The sequence below is a fragment of the Mytilus californianus genome, unplaced genomic scaffold, assembly GCF_021869535.1.
Source record: "Mytilus californianus isolate M0D057914Y unplaced genomic scaffold, xbMytCali1.0.p SCAF_1, whole genome shotgun sequence".
Lineage (NCBI taxonomy): Eukaryota > Metazoa > Mollusca > Bivalvia > Mytilida > Mytilidae > Mytilus > Mytilus californianus.
In genome coordinates, this window is record NW_026262581.1 from 6,960,319 (window position 1) to 6,981,232 (window position 20,914).

A 20,914-nucleotide genomic window follows, 5' to 3' on the forward strand; every position below is an offset into this window, starting at 1 on the left:
ATTAGGTTCTGACATATTGATTTTGCAGGCAGGCACTTGCCTAAAAGAGAAGATGGATTGCTTTAAAATATAAAAAAAAAAAACTTTACAAAGGAGTTTAATGGAATGAAAAGGATTAATCTTAGCTGCAATAAATAAATGATGACAGAGATTGGGAAGGGAATTTGGTTTTATTTCCGAGATTTCTGTCTTGGAATAGAATTAATAAATAATTGATGTCTGGCAAGTAACAAGGACATAATATTAAAGTCAGTATCGGTTGAGAACTGAGTAAGCTAGCTTTTGATTGTGGCCGATCTTTAAATTATAAGAATTTGCTCACTTCAAAAGCTTTTTGCATATTTCATGTAATACATTTTGTTTACCGCAAAATTCTTAAATAACAAGGTCATTTGTTACATACTTTATAATCCTTTACAGATAGATTGTATTTCTGCAAACACCATAAGTCGAAGGACAGACAACACCATGGCAAAAAAAAAGACAACCAATCAACAAAACAATACATAGGAGAATAAAGACTGAAAAGCCAGAACCACATCAAAATCAAAGAACTGGTGAACGACTCATGTGTTTCGCAAGGGTATACTTTCTTGTTTCACTAGTGACATCCATCGTGTTGATCATGACATGTAAAATGCCAATGATAAGTCATAGACGTAGAACACAGACTGGAATTATGGTTATAACAACATGGAACATATCCTTGACAAAAGGTGACAGAAATAGTCGTAAAGGTCAAACCAAGTCACGATGGCGTCCATAAAACCTACGAAAAAATGACTTCAATTTTTCTAGAATAAATTGTTTCAGCTAGAAATATCTAATGGAGTCGAGATGTGATCTTCTAACGATGCGATCAAAATCTTGTAGATCTTCAACCTGGCTTACCGATGCCACTTCATATGTCTGGTTTTATTTTTCAAAACTGCAAGCCACATAAGTATGTTGCGTGTTAATGATACACAAGAGCCAATATTCCTGGATAAATGTTTTTACTATTATCATAACATAATCTTTTTTTATATCGGAAAGCATATCATAATTGATGCAAATACATTTATTTTTAATAATAACGTTTTCAAACTATGACTTCATACATTTATTTTAAAGCATACCTTTTGTTACCATAACAGAAAAGGTAATTTACATGTACATTATATAAAGAAGCTCTTCCTTTGCTTTTTAAACGAATTCATGTTCTAATTGAAATAAAACATGGAGTACACGTGATTCATGCTACAATTGCAACCTCAGTTTTATTTTGAACGACACTACAGGCATCAAATTTGTCAATATTTAACACCTCTCTAAAATTAGTAATATGTAATGATTTGTGTTTTTACATTTATTGTTTGCAATGTCTTCTTTATCATTTATTTGAAGAACAATACATCAAAAATCTAAATTATGTGTTGAATGGAAAAAAATAAAATGACGGTAATTGATCAAAGAAGAGAAGCTAGATTTTGGGCATTTATTGAAAAAATTAATACTGTTATGAATTATTACTGATCAATATAAACGCATACTCTGGAATAAGCTTTCTTTATATTGTAGTTGACAATCTCAATTCCTCTTCAACGACAGTGTTAATTTCGTTTCTTTTTCTACGTCATCACCACTTTTATTTTTTCCTTCCGTTATTTTTAACCTTCCTTAAATGGTCTTCCTTTGTTTGTTCCTTGACTAGTCTTAGATTTCTGAGATTTTCTACCTCTTCATGGTGTTTGAAATGGTAATTTCTCTAACTTTCATGTTTTTTTCACATTTTTCGATCGGTGTGAGAAAAATATTACTCATCTCTAGAGAAAACTTTGTTCTCGGCAATGACTGGTCGAAATACAATTATGACGTCAAATTTTCTTGGTTTCTTCTGAACTTTCTATTGTGACGTCATGAAAAAAGGCGACCATGCCTGATGACGTCACATAAAAAAATATAACTTTCTGCAAATCTTTGAAAAGGAAGGATAAACTTTGTTTAGATATCGTCTAAAAATCATTAGAGAAACAGATTCCACCACTATAACTCGTGTATTATGATATTTCTCCACTCTCAACAGTTAAATTCTAATTATTTAAAAAGCTCGGCAAGCCTCGTGCTTTAAATATTAAAATGTAACTGTCTTGAGTGGAGAAATATCGTAACACACTTGATGCAGTGGTAGAATCTATATTGCTATATTTTTACGGAGCACCTGAGATCACCCCTGGTTTTTGGTGTGGTTTATATATTGCTCAGTCTTTAGCTTTCTGTGTTGTGTTTTGTATATTGTAGTCTTTTGGTCGTTTTTCGATTTCTGTAAATGAACAGTTGAACAACGCCGAAGGTCACATTCAACTAAGATTATTGACATCTTAGTTCTAGTAAAACGTGCACGCTATTAGATATAAATTAACATTTCAATATACAAAATATCGTCAAATCATGTCGTTTTTGCCATGGCATTGTCAGTTTGTTTTCGACTTATGAATTTGAATGTCCTGTGGTATCTTTTGTCTTTTTTTATTTTAACATCCTTCAAAAAGACCGAATGATTTTTTTTTCTTTTTTTGATAATTCAATACCAAGCATTTGTAAACCTTTTGCTTCATCGCGTTCTCGTAACTTTTTACGTATATTAATTTCAGCATTAGCTATAGGTAATGGCGTGTATATGCTTTCTGCGCATAATTCATTATATGTTTTCAGAAAAGCTATCCTCTGAACATCGCCCATATCACTTAGGTGTCTGAAAGAACAAATTTATAAAGTAAAATCGTTGATATTTAATACAATAACAATATTAGGGAGTCGATACACTTTCAGTGGATATAATTGTTAGAGAAAGGATGAGCTTTTAATGTCCCGTTGTAACTAGTTTTGTATATGATTATGATGTAATAACAAAATCTTTTCATAAGGCTAAAAAATCATTACGCATTATTACTTATTGAATGAGCTACCAGCGAAATCTTTTTTTCGGGGTTCTTTTTTTTTCAGGAAAATGTAGACAAATATTTGTTTTTTGTAAGAATTGTTGTATTCATTTCGATGCAATGGATTTTTGGCGTCAAAAGGCGTAAGACTTCTCCAAAATTTGGAAAGTGATTTTCCAGCAAAATATGAGATAAGGATTTGGTAAGTTCATTTTTAAGTACAATTGAAATATCTCTAAGATTAGCAGGATAACACTTTTACGTAGCTAATTAAAAATTCACAATGAAAGCCAAATCATTTCTCCTTGACAACCTCTGTGCACGTTTTGGCAATAGAGTTTTTCGGCAGGTTGAAGGCATTCCTACGGGAACCAATTGCGTCCTTTAACAGAAGTCTTGTTCCTGTATTGTTATAAATCACCGTTTATGGCCATACTCAGTAAATATCTGTATAAACTACATTTTTATTGATAAATTTAAAAACACTTGCCGTAACCTTCACGCTATGTTTGCTTTAAATAATCAATAATATTCCTATTTCATTGCGGTAATTTACGCGAGGGAAATTACTTAAAATAAATCTAAAACAGACAGCAATGAATGTCCTTTTCTTGATTTGGATAATTCAGTTTCACACGGAGAGCTCGATACAAGAATGTACTACAAAAGAGACAATTATTCGTTCCCTATTGTTAATTTTCTCTTTTTTTTTGGGGGGGGGGGGGGGGGTGATGTTCCTTTGGGTCATTATTACGATGTGCATACTTTACAACTTGTTCGCTTAGCCCGTGTTTGTATTTGCGTATTAGATTTCAATGAACGTAATTTATGTATAACTGGTAAATTATTAAGTTAGGAATTTCGTTACCACAAATTAATTAAAATTTTTACTAATTCGTAGATCCAGAGATTTGGTCAGAAAGTTTGGCTGTACTTGTAGAGTTTTGATTAAAAAACTATATAGCACATCCTAATTTTGAAAGTGATATCACTTATAAAGCCTGTAAATTTAGATACGAATCATGTAAACTCATTTATCCTTTGAATAAACTTGTTTTTAAAGAGGCATTAGCTGTCAAACTCATGATCACCGATTGGACTGAAATTCTCACATTTGATTCATAAAATACTAAAGCAAAAATCTAAATTACACAAAGTCCAAAAGAAACAATTAACAACGCATGAACTCGTTATAATGTATCAGCATAACGTGCCTATTTTAGATTGAACACCATCTAATAAACCATCGAGATTACCTCCGAAGACTGCCGATAGTCGTTCGACCCGATATAAATAAATATATAAATATAAATAGACCGAAAAGCGCGAGGAGTTTTGTAATTACGATTTTTCCAGGTCAGTTTGATTTCATGTCATAGATTTAAAAAATGTCAATCATCGTTTTACCTTGATATGAATGATGTTTTTGTTGGCCGAATCGGTCACAGAAATGTTTTTTTTTTATTATGATGGCTCCCTAGATCACTTCTCAATGATGGCATTTTTTTTCTTTTTAAAAATCGGACACGCTTAGGGCATGCGTAACGCATCTTCAGCCAAAGATGAAATAAGGGTTACATGAACACGGGTTCAACAGAGGTTTAATTAATGACTTGCAGGTCAATAATACATTTGTGATGTTTTCGACCTTATTTTGACCAAATTAATACAAACTAGATATAGGAAGATGTGGTACGAGTGCCAATGAGACAACTCTCCATCCAAGTTACAATTTATAAAAGTAAACCATTATATGTCAAGGTACGGCCTTCAACACGGAGCCTTGGCTCACACCGAACAGCAAGCTATAAAGGGCCCCAAAAAATTACTAGTGTTAAACCATTCAAACGGAAAAACCAACGGTCTAATCTATATAAAAACGTATGAACTACATAAACAGACGACAACTACTGTAATCAGATTCCTGACTTAGGACAGGCTAACTGTTAATAGCGAAATACTATTTCAGTATTCCGCTTTCAAAAATGTTTAAAACAAAAAAAAAACTTGACAAAGTGATGTCCCCGCACTCCACTCTGAAGTATCTGTATTATAACAAAGTCAATGTAGGACTTTCTTTGAGATATTATTGTGTCTGGGAGACACAAATGATGCCCCCGCAGATGCAAAGTGTTATTTTAAAATACACAAAGTTGAGCATGGGAGCACATAGGTCTATGGTTCACTGTAGGAGGAGTTATCCGAAAACTCTATGCACCTCTTATGCGAGTATATACTCCAGAATGACAAAGTTCAACTATCTCCCAAAGAGCAAATATTAATAAAAATCAAAACCCTGACCACATGCACACCTTAAATATATGTACAAACAGCCAGCAAAGTGAAAACTTCCTAGCATTCAAATAGTAGCAGGAGTTATGTGGAATAACTATAATGCCCATAATTGGACGGACGGACGAACTGAAGGAAGGACGGACGGACAGGGGTAAAACAATATGCCCCCCAACTTTTAGTTGCGGGGGCATAAAAATCGTAGTCGAATGTTTTGTTTACATCGCTGCTAATACCCTTTTAAACTTGTTAAAGGTTATAAATTAATAATTGTAGTAAAATCTTAAAATGTTGATTTTACCGATACTAACATTGATTTTGTTTTTTATATATTACATAACTAAAAAATATATATAGCTATGTAAACAAAAGTTTAGTAGAACTAAATATGTACAGTTATGGGTAAGAATTATCCTACATCCTGTCGATACTGTTTACCTATATTTTGCATTGCATAAGGCCATGCGTTTCTCAGACTGTGAATGACGTCTTTTTACTAAATTCTTTTGATGTGAACTGATTGAGACTTTAGTCTGAGAAAACATGATTTAATTTTAGTTGTAATTGAATTTGAACTTGCTTTCAGTAACTACGAGAACTCTTATAATGGTACTTTATGTCTATTGTTTTTTTTTTTTTGTGTGCTTTGTATCGATCTATTGATTTAAGTCATTTGCAACTGATTTTACATTTTGTTCTTATGTTGTGCTGTAACACCACTGTCCCAGATTAGGGGAGGGTTGAGCGTTCACAAACATGTTTAGAAGAAGTAAACTTAACAACAAAATTATTTTCATTTACCTGTGTATAATATGACGCAGGTTTCTTCAAAAGTGATGATTTTCTAAAAAAATGTTTGACATTTCACAGTGATATAATACTTTAACTTTGTTTAAACCTGTTTATTTACTTTTGACTTTAATTATTTATCCCTTGTAATTTTTTATTAACTGTGTATTTGCATCCACGTGTCACAGGTCAAATTTATTCGTTCATTGTGTGTTAATTTACGTTTTTTGATTGAGTTAAGCCTTCCAATTGATATTTTATAGTGTGTTTTCTATGTTGTGATGTTATACTATTGTTTCAGAAAAGGGAGAAGGTTTGGTATCATTAAAACGTTTAATCCCGCTGCAAATGTTTGCACCTGTCCTAAGTCAGGAATCTGATTACAGTAGTTGTCGTCTGTTTATGTAGTTCATACGTGTTTCTCGTTTCTCGTTTTTATATAGATTAGACTGTTAGTTTTTCCGTTTGAATGGTTTTACACTAGTATTTTTTTGGGACCCTTTATAGCTTGCTGTTCGGTGTGAGCCAATGCTCCGTTTTGAAGGCCGTACCTTGACCTATAATTTACTTATATATATTGTAACTTGGATGGAGAGTTGTCTCATTGGCACTCATACCACATCTTCCTATATCTATTAACCCGCCACATTCTTTATGAGCCTGTCCCAAGTCAGGAGACTGTAATTCAGAAGTCGTCGTTTGTTCATGTCTGTCATATTTGTTTTTCGTAAGTTGTGTTGTATAAATTAGGCCGTTTGTTTTTTCGTTTTCATCGTTTCACATTTTTATGTCAGGGCCGTTATAGCTAACTATACGGTATGGGTTTTACTCATTGTTGAAGGCCATACGGTGACCTATAATTGCTTTTACCTTCGTCATTTGAACTCTGGTAGAAAGTTGTTTCATTGGCAATCATACCACATCTCCTTATTTTCATATCATTTGTTTAAGAATAGGCTGTTTATACCAAGGGACATTCAAAACTCATAAGTTAAAGAGAAACTGACAACGCCATGTCAAAAAAACGAAAGACGAGGAAAAGACAAACAAGTATACAAAACACTATATAGAAAACAAAAAATCGAAGCAACACGATACCCACCAAAACCTTAGGGTGTTATCAAATGTTCCGGTAGGGTACGCAGATATGCTCCACTAGTGTCATCCTAGTAAGTATCACAAAAATGGCATGACAAAAACCTTGGAAAACTGCTCAATAAAGGTCAGCAAATTTAACTTATTTTGGCAAGTAATCAAGTTTTAAAAAATGCAACAACTGAATAATGCTGACCTGTACGTGTATGTTTTGCTGATCTAAGTTGACCATAGCCTTTTAATAAACCCAATTGGGCTACTATACAGAAATTTTTTTTTTTAGAAATTCTAAGCGAAATTGAGAAGTATAATATATGTTTTATTTTATAGTTTTTCAGAAATTCCATCTCGATCTACATCATACATTGTATATCAAAATCATAAAAATGACAATAGAATTGAAACTGTACCAACACTATTTAAAAGAAAACATTGTTAGTTATGAGAGTAGGCATTAATCTTTCAACCTAAATATGCAATGCTCAATGGAAAATGAAAATTCTATTTGAACATAGGCAAACTTCTATTGCCTAAGTCATTACATGTTTCTCAATTTAACTTAATGAAAGTGAAAAAAAATACTTTGACGCAACTTAGTAGGAATCTGGGGAAAACATAGCTTTTACCAATGGAAGGCAGATATTTTACTGATGTACCTCCGTTTCGTCTCCGAACTCTAAGGGTTGTGAAGTTATAGAGCGGAATCGATTTTTTAGTTCTTATCCACTTAGTTTTTGACCACGACTTTCAATATTTGGTTTTTTTTCCTTATATGCCACAAACCTTCTAGTAACAGTGAATAATTATGCCAAGTTTCATTACCCAGTTCCAGAGTTTGAAAGTTAAAAAGCGGAAATAATGTTTAGTTCATTTGAACAGGGATGACCAAGTTGAACTAATCTTTTGACCATAACTGTTAATGTGCAGTTTTTCATCAGACACACTCACCAATTGGTGAATAATCACAAGAGGCTTCATTACCCAACTAAAAGGGATTTGAAGTTATAAGGCGCAAACGATTTGTGACGGACAGATGAACGCAAGGACGGACTTGTCGATTAGTCGCCGGGGCCCTAATTAGCATACTTACTTTAACATTGAAAACCGTATTGGTAGAAGTGTATCAACATCTAATGCTGCATACATAGCCATTTCTCCTGTCAATGGTCGTTTCAACCAAAGATTCTGATCTTCTGACATTTGCTTTTTCATATCATCCTTCAATGTTTTATTTGGAAAACGTCCTACGTACTTTTCATAAATAAAGTCCAACGATTTCCTTTGGCTTTGCAATCTTCTTGTAGTTAATATCGGACTACATTTATTTTCAACTGTCATTTGGAAGGACTAAAATAAATTTTAATGTAAATCTAAATCTAAAGTAAGTATACATCCATTACCAGACGTCGTGGGTAAGTTGGTGTAGTGATATTCTATTTAATTTTCTTTAGCTTGAAATGAAAAAAAAAACAACGTGGCAACCGACCTTTTTTAATTTTTGACACGGTCTGATAGACAATGATCGCATTATTCTCTTTTAAGTGAAACGTAAGCCTATTGTAGACGTTGATTTTGAGGTTAATTTAGACAAGTTCATTGAATTTGAATAAACAGATACATGTATATGGGCTTAGGTTTACTATCAGTTTCATAGATAATCAAAGGCTGTAAGTCCGAAACAGAAAACTTAAAAATTCGCTTCTATCAAATATATTGCTTTGCGTAAAAAATAAACATAAAATCAACCGGCATTAATATTTTAATCAGAAAACCAATAAAAACGTGCATTTGAATCAAAACCGAAGGGATAGATATAAAAATGTGGACATGTAATGACGTCTTCGAGACTAGAATATAAAACATTAAGGCAACAGTAGTTTACCGATGTTCAAATAGCAAAAATAGATTAAAAATTTCAAATCAAGGTAACAAACAAAATCTGAGAGAATCGCTGGAACTCCAAAAGGAGTGAGATCGGGTGCGTCGACAAGTTATGCATTTCTTGCTATGTATGCATCTACCGCCGTACGATTTTTATATTAGTAACTAGACGGTCTGAAGTGCTTATGTCGCTCACCTGCATATGCACTAAATAGAAATAAGAAGATGTGGTATGAGTGCCAATGAGACAACTATCCATCCTAGTCACAATGTGTAAAAAGTAAACAATTATAGGTCGAAGTACGACCTCCAATACAGAGCCTTGGCTCACACCGAACAGCAAGCTATGAAGGGTCCCAAAATGACTAGTGTAAAACAATTCAAACAGGAAAACCAACAGTCTAATCTATATAAAAAAAGAGAAACGAGAAACACTTAAGAACCACATCAACAAACGAAAACCACTGAAACAGGCTCCTGACTTAGGACAGGTGCAAACAAATGCAGCGGGTTTAAACGTTTTAACAGGTGCCAACCTTCATCCTAACCTGAAATAGTAATGAAACATAACAACATAGAAAGACACACTATAAAATATCAATTGAAATGGCTTAACTCAATCAAAAAGACATATTAACAAAAACAAGTAAACATACACTGAACGAATAAATTTGACCTATGGCACAATATGAATACAATACTAAATAAAAAAGGGGGGATGTATAACAATGTCAAAAAGAAAACTATAACCTGGGACAAAATGGCGTTTAATAAAATAACTTACACAAAGGTAAATTTGAATATGATAATTTTGTTGTTAGGAGTACGAAGATATTTTTACAAAGTAAATTAATTTGTTGTTCATAGTACGAGAACAGTAAAGGCCACTTTTTTGTAAAAATCATCATTAAAGAGCTATAACTCTAAAAACAGTTAACTGACGATTTCGGTCATGTTTGACGTGTCAGTAGATCTTGTCCTGCTGGTCATTTTTCCTTTAAAAGTTTCTGTCTACCTGTGAAGTGCAAGAACTCAAAGAGTCAAATGAAGATTTCGGCCATGTTGGCTTAATTGTAGATCTTGTCTTGCTGATTACTTTTGTTATTTAAAGTTTTTATCTGTAAATTATAGTTTCAAGATAATAGGCAAAAATGCAAAATATTGCGAAAAATCGTCATTAAAGGCAATAAATTCATTAAGGAGTAGACTGACAATTTCAGTCATGTTAACGTATTTGTAAAAGAGGGACGAAAGATACCAGAGGGACAGTCAAACTCATAGATCGAAAACAATCTCACAACGCCATGGCCAAAAACAAAAAGACAAACAGACAAATAATAGTACAGATGACACAACATAGAAAACTAAAGACTAAGCAACACGAACCCCACCAAAAACTGGCGGTGATCTCAGGTGCTCCAGAAGGGTAAGCAGATCCTGCTCTACATGTGGCACCCGTCGTGTTGCTCATGTTATTACAAATCCGGTAAATAGTCTAATTCGGTACGTCACATTCGTGAAAAGGGAAGGGCAATGTAGTTACGACATAAGGAACATACCCGATATCATCTGTGAAACGGTTATTCCATAACGGTCAAACAACTCGTGAAGGCGTCCGTAAAATTTACGAAGGGATGATTTCAACTTCACCATTTGGAACTCTTGGTTTAATAGCTTCCTTGTGAGCAGCAATCCTGTATCAAGGAAATCATGATAGGAAATACATGCCCGGGAATATCGTATCAATTGGGAGATATATACTCCGTATGCAGGCGCTGCAGGAATGTTGCTACATAGAAATGGAAAGTTCACAATTGGGAAGTTGAAATCATCTCTTTTGTCGTAAAGTTTCGTTTTCAACCGACCCTCATTGTCAATTTCTAGATGTAAGTCAAGATATCTGGTTTTGCTTTTGCTAACCAATTTTGCTTTTTAAAGTTTCTATCTATATATTATAAATTTCAAAATAATAGGCAAAAATGAAAAAAAATGGGAAATATCGTCATTAAAGGGCAAAAACTGCAATAAGGAGTCGACTGACAGTTTCTGTCAGGCTGGCTTATTTGTAGATCTTGTCTTGCGGGTCAATTTTGCGTTTTAAAGATTCTAGCTATCTTTTACAAATTTCAAGATAATAGGCAAAAATGAGAAAAAATGTTAGAAAAATCGTAATTATAAGACAATAACTGCAACAAGGAGTAAACGGACGATTCAATTCATTTGACTTATTTGTAGATCTTGTCTTTCTGATCATTTTTGCCATTTAAAGTTTCTGCATATCTATTATAAATTTCAAGATAATTGGCAAAACTGAAAAAATAGGAAAAAAATCGTCACTAAGGGCTATAAATGCAATAAGAAGTCGTCTAACAGTTTTGATGTCGATAGACAGAAGAAAATCATCCCATCATTCTGAACATATATGCTTCGGTCAGATTTTTCTATCTTTAGTATTTTTTAAGATAATAGACAAAAATTGCATTTTACTCCTATGTTCTACTTTTAGCCATTTTGGCCATGTTTGTCGGCAGGCGGGGTCAACAGACACATTTTTTGAAAACTAGATACCCAATGATGATTGTAGCTAAGTTTGGTTAAACTTGGCCCAGTAGTTTCAAAGGAGATGACGACGACGACAGACGACGGACCCATCTGGCGAGGTGAGCTAAAAAGGTATGTGCAATATAGATTATTAGATCTGAAAATATTTTCATAATGTATCAATTATTATGAACTTCAAAAAATTTATTTGTTTAGAGGAAAGGTAAGAACAATCATCAATAATAATTCAATGCAACTTCAGAGCTGCTACGTAAAAATCCATCTGATTTTCCATCAAATAATTAACAGAAACACTAACCTGGGTATCAAACACATTTCGCATCTCTGTCTTGTATGTTTCATACAACATGCTGCTATCATTTCTCGGATCATGAATTACCTGGAACAAAATTAAAATTCATTGATGAATAAATCAAAATAATAAAATCTCAAAACAAAATGTAGAAATCAATATAAGTTTAAGTGTAATTTAAACCAGACTGACTTATTATTTGTTAACACTGGGATAATAAATTTCGTTTTGAAAAATTGAAAGAGTGACTTGACCCAAAACTTTATTCTATTTAATATTGAGGCTTTTATTAACAAACCTTTTCAATCTCTTCTGATTTCATTATGTCGTTGAACAAGGTCGCCTTCAAATCTATCTTGCTCCCATATATGTCTATAAGGTATGGAGGTTTGTCTTGTATTTTTATTTGCACAATGGAGACAACTCCCTTCCAGGAACTTCCTAATTCAACAGCTTCCACATCCAAACCAAGTGTCGCAATATTGTGTTTGTTCGTATCTATTCTTTTAAATAATTCCTTTGCCTCCTCATTGCTTGATATCAAAATGTAATTTTTGGTTTGCTTGTTTTGTTCTCCTGCTCCATCCTGAAATAATGTCATCTAGTTTTCATTTAATTTATACTACGGAAATTAATTCAAATATTGACGATCGTCGTTTTATCAAACCGCTTCCATGATCAAACACATTGCACAGATTTTTTAAAGCATAAAGTTTGATGTGTCAGAGTGTACATAAACACCAATTTATGTTGAAAAATTTTGAATAAATAAAAAAATATTATCCAAATGGGTATAAAAAATGAGGTGTGCATCTTCGATGTAAATAGATTTCATATGAGCAAAGTAAGTACTTTGTGCTTGTGGGCATTCTTTGTAATTTTATACCCCGGCGTAGCGGAGGGGACATTAAGTGTTACCCTTGTCCGTCCATCCGTCCCGTACGTCCCTTAAATTGGTTTCCGTTCTCTAACTTTAGTTTGCCTCAACCAAATGTTATAAAACTTATACACAATGCTTATTACCACAAAACACATATCAAGTTCTAAATTGGATGGTGTCACTTTTACCTTTCATGAGTTATGACCCTTTGTAAACATAAAAATTGCTGAATTTTTCGTGTCCGTTCTCTCATTTTAGTTTCCCTTAACCAATTGTTATGAAAATTATACACAATGCTTATTACTACAAAACACAGATCAAGTTCGAAATTTGGTGGCGTCACTTTTACCGTTCTTGAGTTATGCCCCTTTTTAAATGGAAACATTGCTAAATCTGTCGTTTCCGTTCTCTAACTTTAGTTTGCCTCAACCAAATTTTATGAAACTTATACACAATGCTTATAATCTCAAAACGGTCTTAATTACGTGAATCCTGCATCTGTATGTGGAAATTGACTCATGCATATCTACAAGCGGGGGAATCTGTGGCCCATAGATCTTAACAATTTTAAGCTTTAAGCCTGCCACATGTTCAAGGAACCTTGTCAGTGGTTGCAAGAATTGCTGGCTATATCTTGATGCTTTTGTCATTTAGGGAAGTTTGTATTGAGGGCAGATCTTTGAGAGTTCAAAACGATTCCGGAATTGAGGCTTTCAAAAGTTAGACATATTGTATAGACCCTTGTCTTTTTATTGAAGGCCGTAAAGTGTGATGACCTAGCTCAAGATATCTATTTGTGTCAAAAGATTTCTATCCTAGTGATATAAACCCCACGCAACCGATCAAAACATTTGCAACTGAAAATCTTTTATATAATTATGTATTTGAATCTCATACATATATATACAGAAATTGAAAGCATAAGATCATTGCCAAAACGAAACATAATGACAGGTAAAACAAATTGAGAAAAATCCATGGAACACTTTTAACACTACGAAGCCTTTTTCCGAAACAAAAACAATAAAATTTAAACTTACATATTTTGCTGCCATCAATTAATTCTGCAACTGAATTCAATAATTAAACCGAAAGTGTTGAATGACTATTTGTTTGGAAATTCCTTTCTATTTATAGTTCAGTATAAACTTATTGACCTAACTTTAATATTATCTAATTTAGTACCTGGAAAACCCAAATGTAGAATCAACTTAAATGCATGCTTTTCACAATTTTCCTTATTAATTTTGAAAATATAACAATGTTTATTTTCTAGAAAAGATTGTTTAACATGTTGCTTTCTGTAGTAGACGATACAAATCTGCCTTGAACAGTTAGGAATCGAACTTTGTCTTCACTTGATACTTTGCTAAATATTCGCTGACGTATCGAAAACAAAACTAGCAAATCCTTTAACTTTCTCGCGTTATTGCGTTGAAATAAAATTTATAAATCGAATGATTAAAACGTGAACCAGAGACGTGTATTTTTATAAAGGGAAAATCCGTAAATTGTTGTGTTAAAAATAAACCTAGTGGAAATAACTGTGATAAATATTGGTCCTTTCGTATTCAGGTGTTCAGGTGTATTTAAAAGTAAAAGGGATTCTATAAAATCAGGTACTTCATTTATAGATTCATTCTGAAAGTTTCAATAGTAAAAAAGTTGGTATACGAGTTGCTATACCGGAGGAAAAAGTAAAAGTGTTCCTTCTGAGTTACGAATATGCTACTCAACATAAAAGGGTAAAAGGAATTTTAAAATTATTGGACAGTTCAACACAACAACACCATCCCATACAACTGGCTCCTCTACAAAATAGACAAATAAATAAGACAACAACGTACAACCTGTAGCCTAAATAGCCTGACTTGATGCAGGTACAAAATGTGGCGGGGTTTATCTAGACTTTTATCTCAGTCTACGTCTACTATTCTTGTCATTACTTTTTTTAAGGTGAACATTTTCAGGAAAGGAAAAGGGTTGTGAAGAAGGTGTGTGTTCACAAATACATTTGAATACCACTTGAAGTATCAAAATATGTTTTAAAGGGCCATAGAAAGTCAAATTTGAAAAGCACATGCTACTAGTATATATACCACTCGCTCGACCATATTCTACAAATAAAGATTAGAAATAATATGATCACATTTTGAATAGTCCTTATAATATGAAATGATGCAAAAAGTTAAGGTTCTGTTATCTGGAGAAACCAACAATGTTTTACAACTGTAAAAACTTGCAAGTATTGATTCAACGAATCGATTGTCTACCTATTTTTTTCAAAGCGCAGGAGGTCAGTTTACACCTCTTTATTTGGCTATATTTCATCATCACTGGTTACATTTTTTCTGCTTCCGTTGTTGCTGGTATATGTATAGTCAATGGTAAACTCATATATCGTGGATTGCTCTGCTCAGGGTTTGTCTATTCGTCGCTCAAAAGTCTGTATTTGTTTGCTGCTACGACGCTATCTGGAAGGCTTTTCCTCATTTCCTCTACTTTCCTGATATCGATTCCTCTCCTGTTTTACCAGTTTCAACGAAAGTCCTCTTTTTGTCCAACTAATGTTCCGCACATATAAATCGTCTGTTACTCTTTCAACGTATATTTCTGTTACTATCTTGTATGTCTCTATCATATCGTTTTTTAAGGTTATGAATTTTAATGTTGAAATGTTCATTATTCAGTCGTTTTTCGTACGACAAGTCTTTGATTGTGGGTAACATTTTTGTTGCTTCACATTGGAAGTTTTCTATAGACTCGATATCCTTTTATCTATACGGGTTCCATGGGCTTTTATCATTTTCAAGATTGGAACGAGCTAATGCTTTAAAAGCAGGCAGATGCTTTTAAAGTCTATATATATAAGAATTCTAACTAGTTGGTTTTCCTTGTTTTTTTAAACAATTTTTATTGTTTTGGGAGAATATAATTATATTGGATGCCAACAACACAAGGAAATTAAAGATAAGATTGTATCTAAAAACTAGCATATGAAAATGGCACTTATAACACAGAAAATATTTAACGTGTACAAATCCGTAAGAGTGATTAGAAATGAAAAGTTGTGCACGGAAAGACTAGAGTAGTGGGTAACCCATTTTTCCCGAAAAATCCACTTTTAAAAAATGAACGATATGTTTGTCTTTAATATTATATCTACTGATTTAAAATGTAACGCATGGTTTCAACAACAACAAATTATTCGTCTATACACAATTCTTACAAGACCTTTGAATATAACCTTTATTGGTACTTACATTGCTTTTATTTATTACTAAACTTATATTGCAAATCAAGGTTTTAACACACTTTCCAGCATCCGGTCTTTTCTTATATTTTGGTACTACACAAGTTCATGCTTTCTCAGACTATATTTAAGTATGGGAAAACATTGTCTATTTATAAGTTGAATTTGATCGATGAACTAATTTTATTAACTTAATACTCATAGATAGGAAGATTTTTGTACTTTGTCATTTTTAGTTGTGTTAAGTACCACTTTGAGGAGTCAAGTCCTTGTCAACTTTTATGTCACAGTTTTTTCTAATATTTTGATGTTGCACCACTTTTCTCAGTCAGAGGGGAGGGTTAGCAATAATTTTTCATCCGGTCATGTTCATTGTATGCCACTCACGAGCCAGGAATGTGTATTACAATTGTAGCAATTGTTTTCCGTTTGCCATAATTGTGTTTCGAGTATTGATTTAAGCTTAATTCAGGTGGTTAGTTTTCTACTTCTAATTGTTTCACTTTAAGTATCATTTGGCCTTTGTAGATTACTATACGGTATGTGTTTTGCTCACATTGTTAGAGACCGTACCGTGACCTGTAGTCGTTTATATCATTTCCTTTGATGGATAGTTGTCTCTTTGGCAATCAAACCGAATATCCTTATTTTCATACTGAAGATAATGATATAGCTACAAGTGATAGAGTAAAGATTAATGTGATTTGAAATTTTCTCTGTAAAGAAAATATTGATATTACATTGTTTTTATGGACTTTTCGATTGAATTTTCCTCGGAGTTCAGTATTTTTGTGATTTTACTTTTTTTTTCTACAACTCTTCTGATGTTTATTCTGTGTGTAATCGATTACTTTTATTAAATAATTCGATAAATAACCAAAAACAATTGTCAAGATACTTTTTATTTCATAAATATTATTGACATATAGTAACCTGTGATTCCTGAGACAAATACAAACATTTTGTATACATTTTTATATAAAACGGGTTGCGACTTATTCCATTTTCGACAATGTTTCACTAGTTTTAACGCCACTTCCATCTGCAAGATTCATTTTGTATAAATTTCTTGTGATTACTCGTGCAGGTGAAGGCGGAGGACTGCTTGATAATGTTTCATTGTTTTGTGTTTCTTGTTTTGTTGATTCTGCTTGCATAGTGGATACTTCATTCATTTTGTCCTCTGAGGTTTTTTTGCATGAGATTTCTTCAGCTTGAAATTGACCCGTTTTAACATCTGGACATTTTCGTTCAATGGTTTTCCTTTGCTTACCTCTTGCCGCTCTTGGCCTATAAGGGGATTGTTTCCGGCGTCTTGTTGGTGAAGAAATATTAGAAGAACGCTGTGTCTTCAAACTTTGAATTATTTCACGCTCTGCTTTAGACAAGGAAATGTCAGATTCCTGTAAATATGTTGCTTCTTCAAATTCACGCTCCTTTTTACGCATCATGATTTTTCGTTTTGTTGCATGGTCTGTCGTATAAATACTTTCTATGCACAGTTCCTGAAATGTTTTTACAAAACCATATCTTTCTGTTTCTTCCATTTGACTAAGGTATCTGGAAATAATGTATTAGTAAGGAAACGAATTATTTATTTTATTCCCTCGTTACTGATCATTTTCATTTGAAACTGAGAAATTCTTTCAACAAAAGGTTTTAATCCGTAGTCTAATTTCAAACAAGTACAATTATTTCTTGTTTTTTTTTCAAATTTGATAAACTATCGTCTATGAGTTGTGAATAAGGTACTTACTTCTCCATTTCTGAACGTATTGGCAGAAGTGTCTCAACATCTGTTGCTGCATACAAAGCCATCTCCCTGGTCAATGGTCGTTTCATCCATAGTTTCGGACGTTGCTCTTTTGACTTCATCTCCTTTTTCATATCTTCCTTAAGGTTTTTATTTGGAAACGGACCAACGTAAGTCTCATAGATAAAGTCCAGAGACTTTCTTTTGCCTTGTAATCTTCTTGTTGCTAAGGTCGGATCAGATTTATTTTCAACTGTCATTTGGAAGGACTTAAACAAAAATAAACAAGTCATGAAAAGCAAACATAAACGAAAAATTATGTTTTACTATCAAACAGTCAGACAGTTTTCCATCACTCTGAGGTTTAATTATTTACTGTTAATGAAGAGAAAAAATGGTCTTAAATCTAACAACGAGTTGTACATTTAAATGGTGTTTTTGCATGAAATCCCATTTTCTCAAATACTATTTTCAATGTTAATTTTGTTTTCTTATATAACATGGTTTATTAGTAAAAACAAAAAGAAAGGGTTATTATAAGGTTGAATTATTGATAATGCCACATTATTTACTATTGCATCTGCATTCTGAAAGTTGATTTAAAAATAAAAGGCCTATTTGCATGCACCAAACTATAATGATCCCGTTGTGCATAGGGTAATGATAAATTTACGTTGATTACTTTGGCACTGGGTAAAAAAATCGATGCATGCACTGACTCAAAAGAGTTCCAAGAGTCAGCAAATTGTTTAGTGACACGATCTCCGGCATAAAGCCGCTGCGAAGCAACATATGAAAATAATTAGTCAATCTGCAAAAAAACATCCCCCCGTATATTAAATGGACGCACAAAAGAAAGCAACAACGACCATTACACATATATATAATGCTAGATTAAAAAAATACAGTAAAGTTTAAATATTTTTTGAAAAAATTATTGGTATATATCGAGCGTACCAGATAAAGTTTATTCTAGAAACAAAATTTCTGTGCACGGATGTTAATACGCTTTTAGACTGCACTATTCGTACTGTGGTTGCAAATGTAAAAGAGGGACGAAAGATACCAGAGGGACAGTCAAACTCATAGATCGAAAACAAACTGACAACGCCATGGCCAAAAATAAAAAGACAAACAGACAAATAATAGTACAGATGACACAGCATAGAAAACTAAAGACTAAGCAACACGAACCCCACCAAAAACTGGGGGTGATCTCAGGTGCTCCGGAAGGGTAAGCAGTGAAAATAACACTTTATAAATCGTTTGTTACCGAAATAGCAAATGGCAAACAACACTTCCAGTTGGTGTGCAAAACTATTAAGGCAACAGTAGTAATCCGATGTTCAAATCTCGTAAATCTATTTAGAAATAAAATCAGGATAAAAAATATTTTATCGGGATAATTATGGACAAAGAAAGACAAACCTGTGGATCAAACACATTCTTCAACTCTGTTCTGTACTTTTCGTATAGCATTTTACTGTCATTTCTCGGGTCTTGTATGATCTGCAAAAGAATGAAAGTAACACTTTAAAAATATTTATGTTTCAATTTTTACCATGTACCATGAATTACCAAAAAAATAAATTGTACTTTAATCGTTTTCTTTTCTTTAAAATACGGTTTCTGAAAATATTAACATTGTAAGTGAAAATGAAAAGTCCGGAAACATCAGTTATTTCAAGTTTTGTAACCGTAAAGGTCATAGAGAAAAACTTATTCTTTTAAGCTAAATATAAAACCAACCGTTTCAATGTTTGTCGATTTCATTATTTCATTGAACATAGTAGTTTTAAGATCTATCTGGCTTCCATGTATATCTATTATGTATGGTGGTTCGTCAATTAATTTTATTTGTATAATTGAAATTTTTCCATTCTTAATATCTCCGATATTATCTGCCTCCATATCGAAACCAATTGCAACAGTTTGCTTGCTCTTTTCTATTCTTTGGAATAATGCCCTTGCCTCCTCGGTAGTTGATATCAATGTGTATTTCAAAGAGTGGTCGGTTTGTTCTCCATGTTCACTCTGGAATGTTGATAAATTTGATTTTTAACATAAAAGACATGACTAGACATTCTTCCAAATACTGTAAACCAACTTATTTTCGAGGATACTTTATTTCGCGTTTTGCCCTTTCTAGCCCACTTCGCGAATTTCAAATATACTTGATGTAGTTAAAGAAGAAAGATCCAAGTTTTACATATTGAATTTCGCGACGATTTATATTTGCGTTATTTTTCTACTCGCGAAAGTCGCGAAAATAAATCGCTGTCGAAAATAAGTTGGTTAATAGGTTTACAGTAACTATATTTTAGAACAAGACCTTATTCATATGAATTATTCAAAATTAGCAAAAGATTTTTTATTGATAACTAAATTTATAAACAATGTTATTAAATAAAATTACTTACAATTTTGGCAGCCATGACACTTTGTATTTAATATAGTGATTAACAGAAAGGAATTTGAAAAGCTCATTTATTCAAAATATTTTATTCAAATACTAATTGTTTGTTTGAAAAACCCTTATCTATTTTTATTCCTGGTATATGTATTTATTTTTAGAGTGGAATAACCGAAGTTATATATATTGTTTTATCGGTATTTTAATTTTAGACTTGAATAACCAACAATGCGTCATTAGTTTGCATAACATTTGTGTTTGTCTGTTTTATTGTTTGTACTTAATCATACCTTAACCATTCATTGTAAATGTGTTTGTGCTAATACATATTGTCTATCGTTTATTGCATAGTAACCTGTGTTGTCAGCTTCATTAGCGTTAACTCCGTGTCTTGTGTATTAGAAACAAGAAAAATGCCTTTTCATTGCAAATTTTTTAATGACACGATCTCCGGCCAAAACGCGGTTGAAGATTTGTATGATTATTTTCAGAACGAAAAAAAAACCTTTCAGAATTCTAATTTTAGACTGGGAATACCCAATTTTGTTAGTTGTAAATCAAAGTTCGTTTTAATTATTGTACATTGCATGCATGATCTCTGAACAACAAACGACGAAGCGGTTTACAGGAAGTAAAAAGTATACTAGTATAAACATGAGTGTGTATTCTTTGAATGTGGTTTGTTAGTCGTTCATAGAGGTTTTAAATATTCCGTATCAACTTCACAAATAATACACGATGGTCTTGAAGTATAGATTTTGCGTACTGACGTTGTTTATCATC

General features: G+C 32.8%; 1 protein-coding gene across 6 annotated transcripts; it reads right to left on the reverse strand.

Annotated features, from left to right (window-relative positions):
* Positions 1–1,087: 1,087 nt before the first annotated feature.
* LOC127698850 (egalitarian protein homolog) lies at positions 1,088–20,212 on the reverse strand. Of its 6 annotated transcripts, none has more exons than XM_052202554.1 (5): positions 13,753–13,830; positions 12,131–12,418; positions 11,839–11,919; positions 8,188–8,444; positions 1,088–2,734 (listed from the first exon to the last, which is right to left on the reverse strand). In XM_052202554.1, the coding sequence occupies exons 1-5, from the start codon at positions 13,765–13,767 to the stop codon at positions 2,524–2,526; spliced, it is 852 nt and encodes a 283-aa protein (XP_052058514.1). In that variant the 5' UTR covers positions 13,768–13,830; the 3' UTR covers positions 1,088–2,523. The 6 variants fall into 6 exon arrangements, with proteins under 6 accessions (XP_052058514.1, XP_052058549.1, XP_052058539.1 ...); XM_052202563.1 differs by lacking the exons at positions 1,088–2,734; positions 8,188–8,444; positions 11,839–11,919; positions 13,753–13,830 and adding exons at positions 17,722–17,987; positions 19,147–19,227; positions 19,468–19,752; positions 20,139–20,212 and having other exon boundaries at positions 12,209–12,418; XM_052202571.1 differs by lacking the exons at positions 1,088–2,734; positions 8,188–8,444; positions 11,839–11,919; positions 12,131–12,418; positions 13,753–13,830 and adding exons at positions 16,849–17,470; positions 17,722–17,987; positions 19,147–19,227; positions 19,468–19,752; positions 20,139–20,212.
* Between the last annotated feature and the right edge of the window lie 702 nt (positions 20,213–20,914).

What these genes read in the sequence shown, in the direction of transcription:
- LOC127698850 (XM_052202546.1), bottom strand. An exon ending in AGAATGTGTTTGATCCACAG is followed by an intron (nt 17,988 to 19,146) that starts GTTTGTCTTTCT and finishes TTTTTGTTTAAG; the next exon opens with TCCTTCCAAATGACAGTTGA. An exon ending in ATACGTTCAGAAATGGAGAA is followed by an intron (nt 17,526 to 17,721) that starts GTAAGTACCTTA and finishes CATTATTTCCAG; the next exon opens with ATACCTTAGTCAAATGGAAG.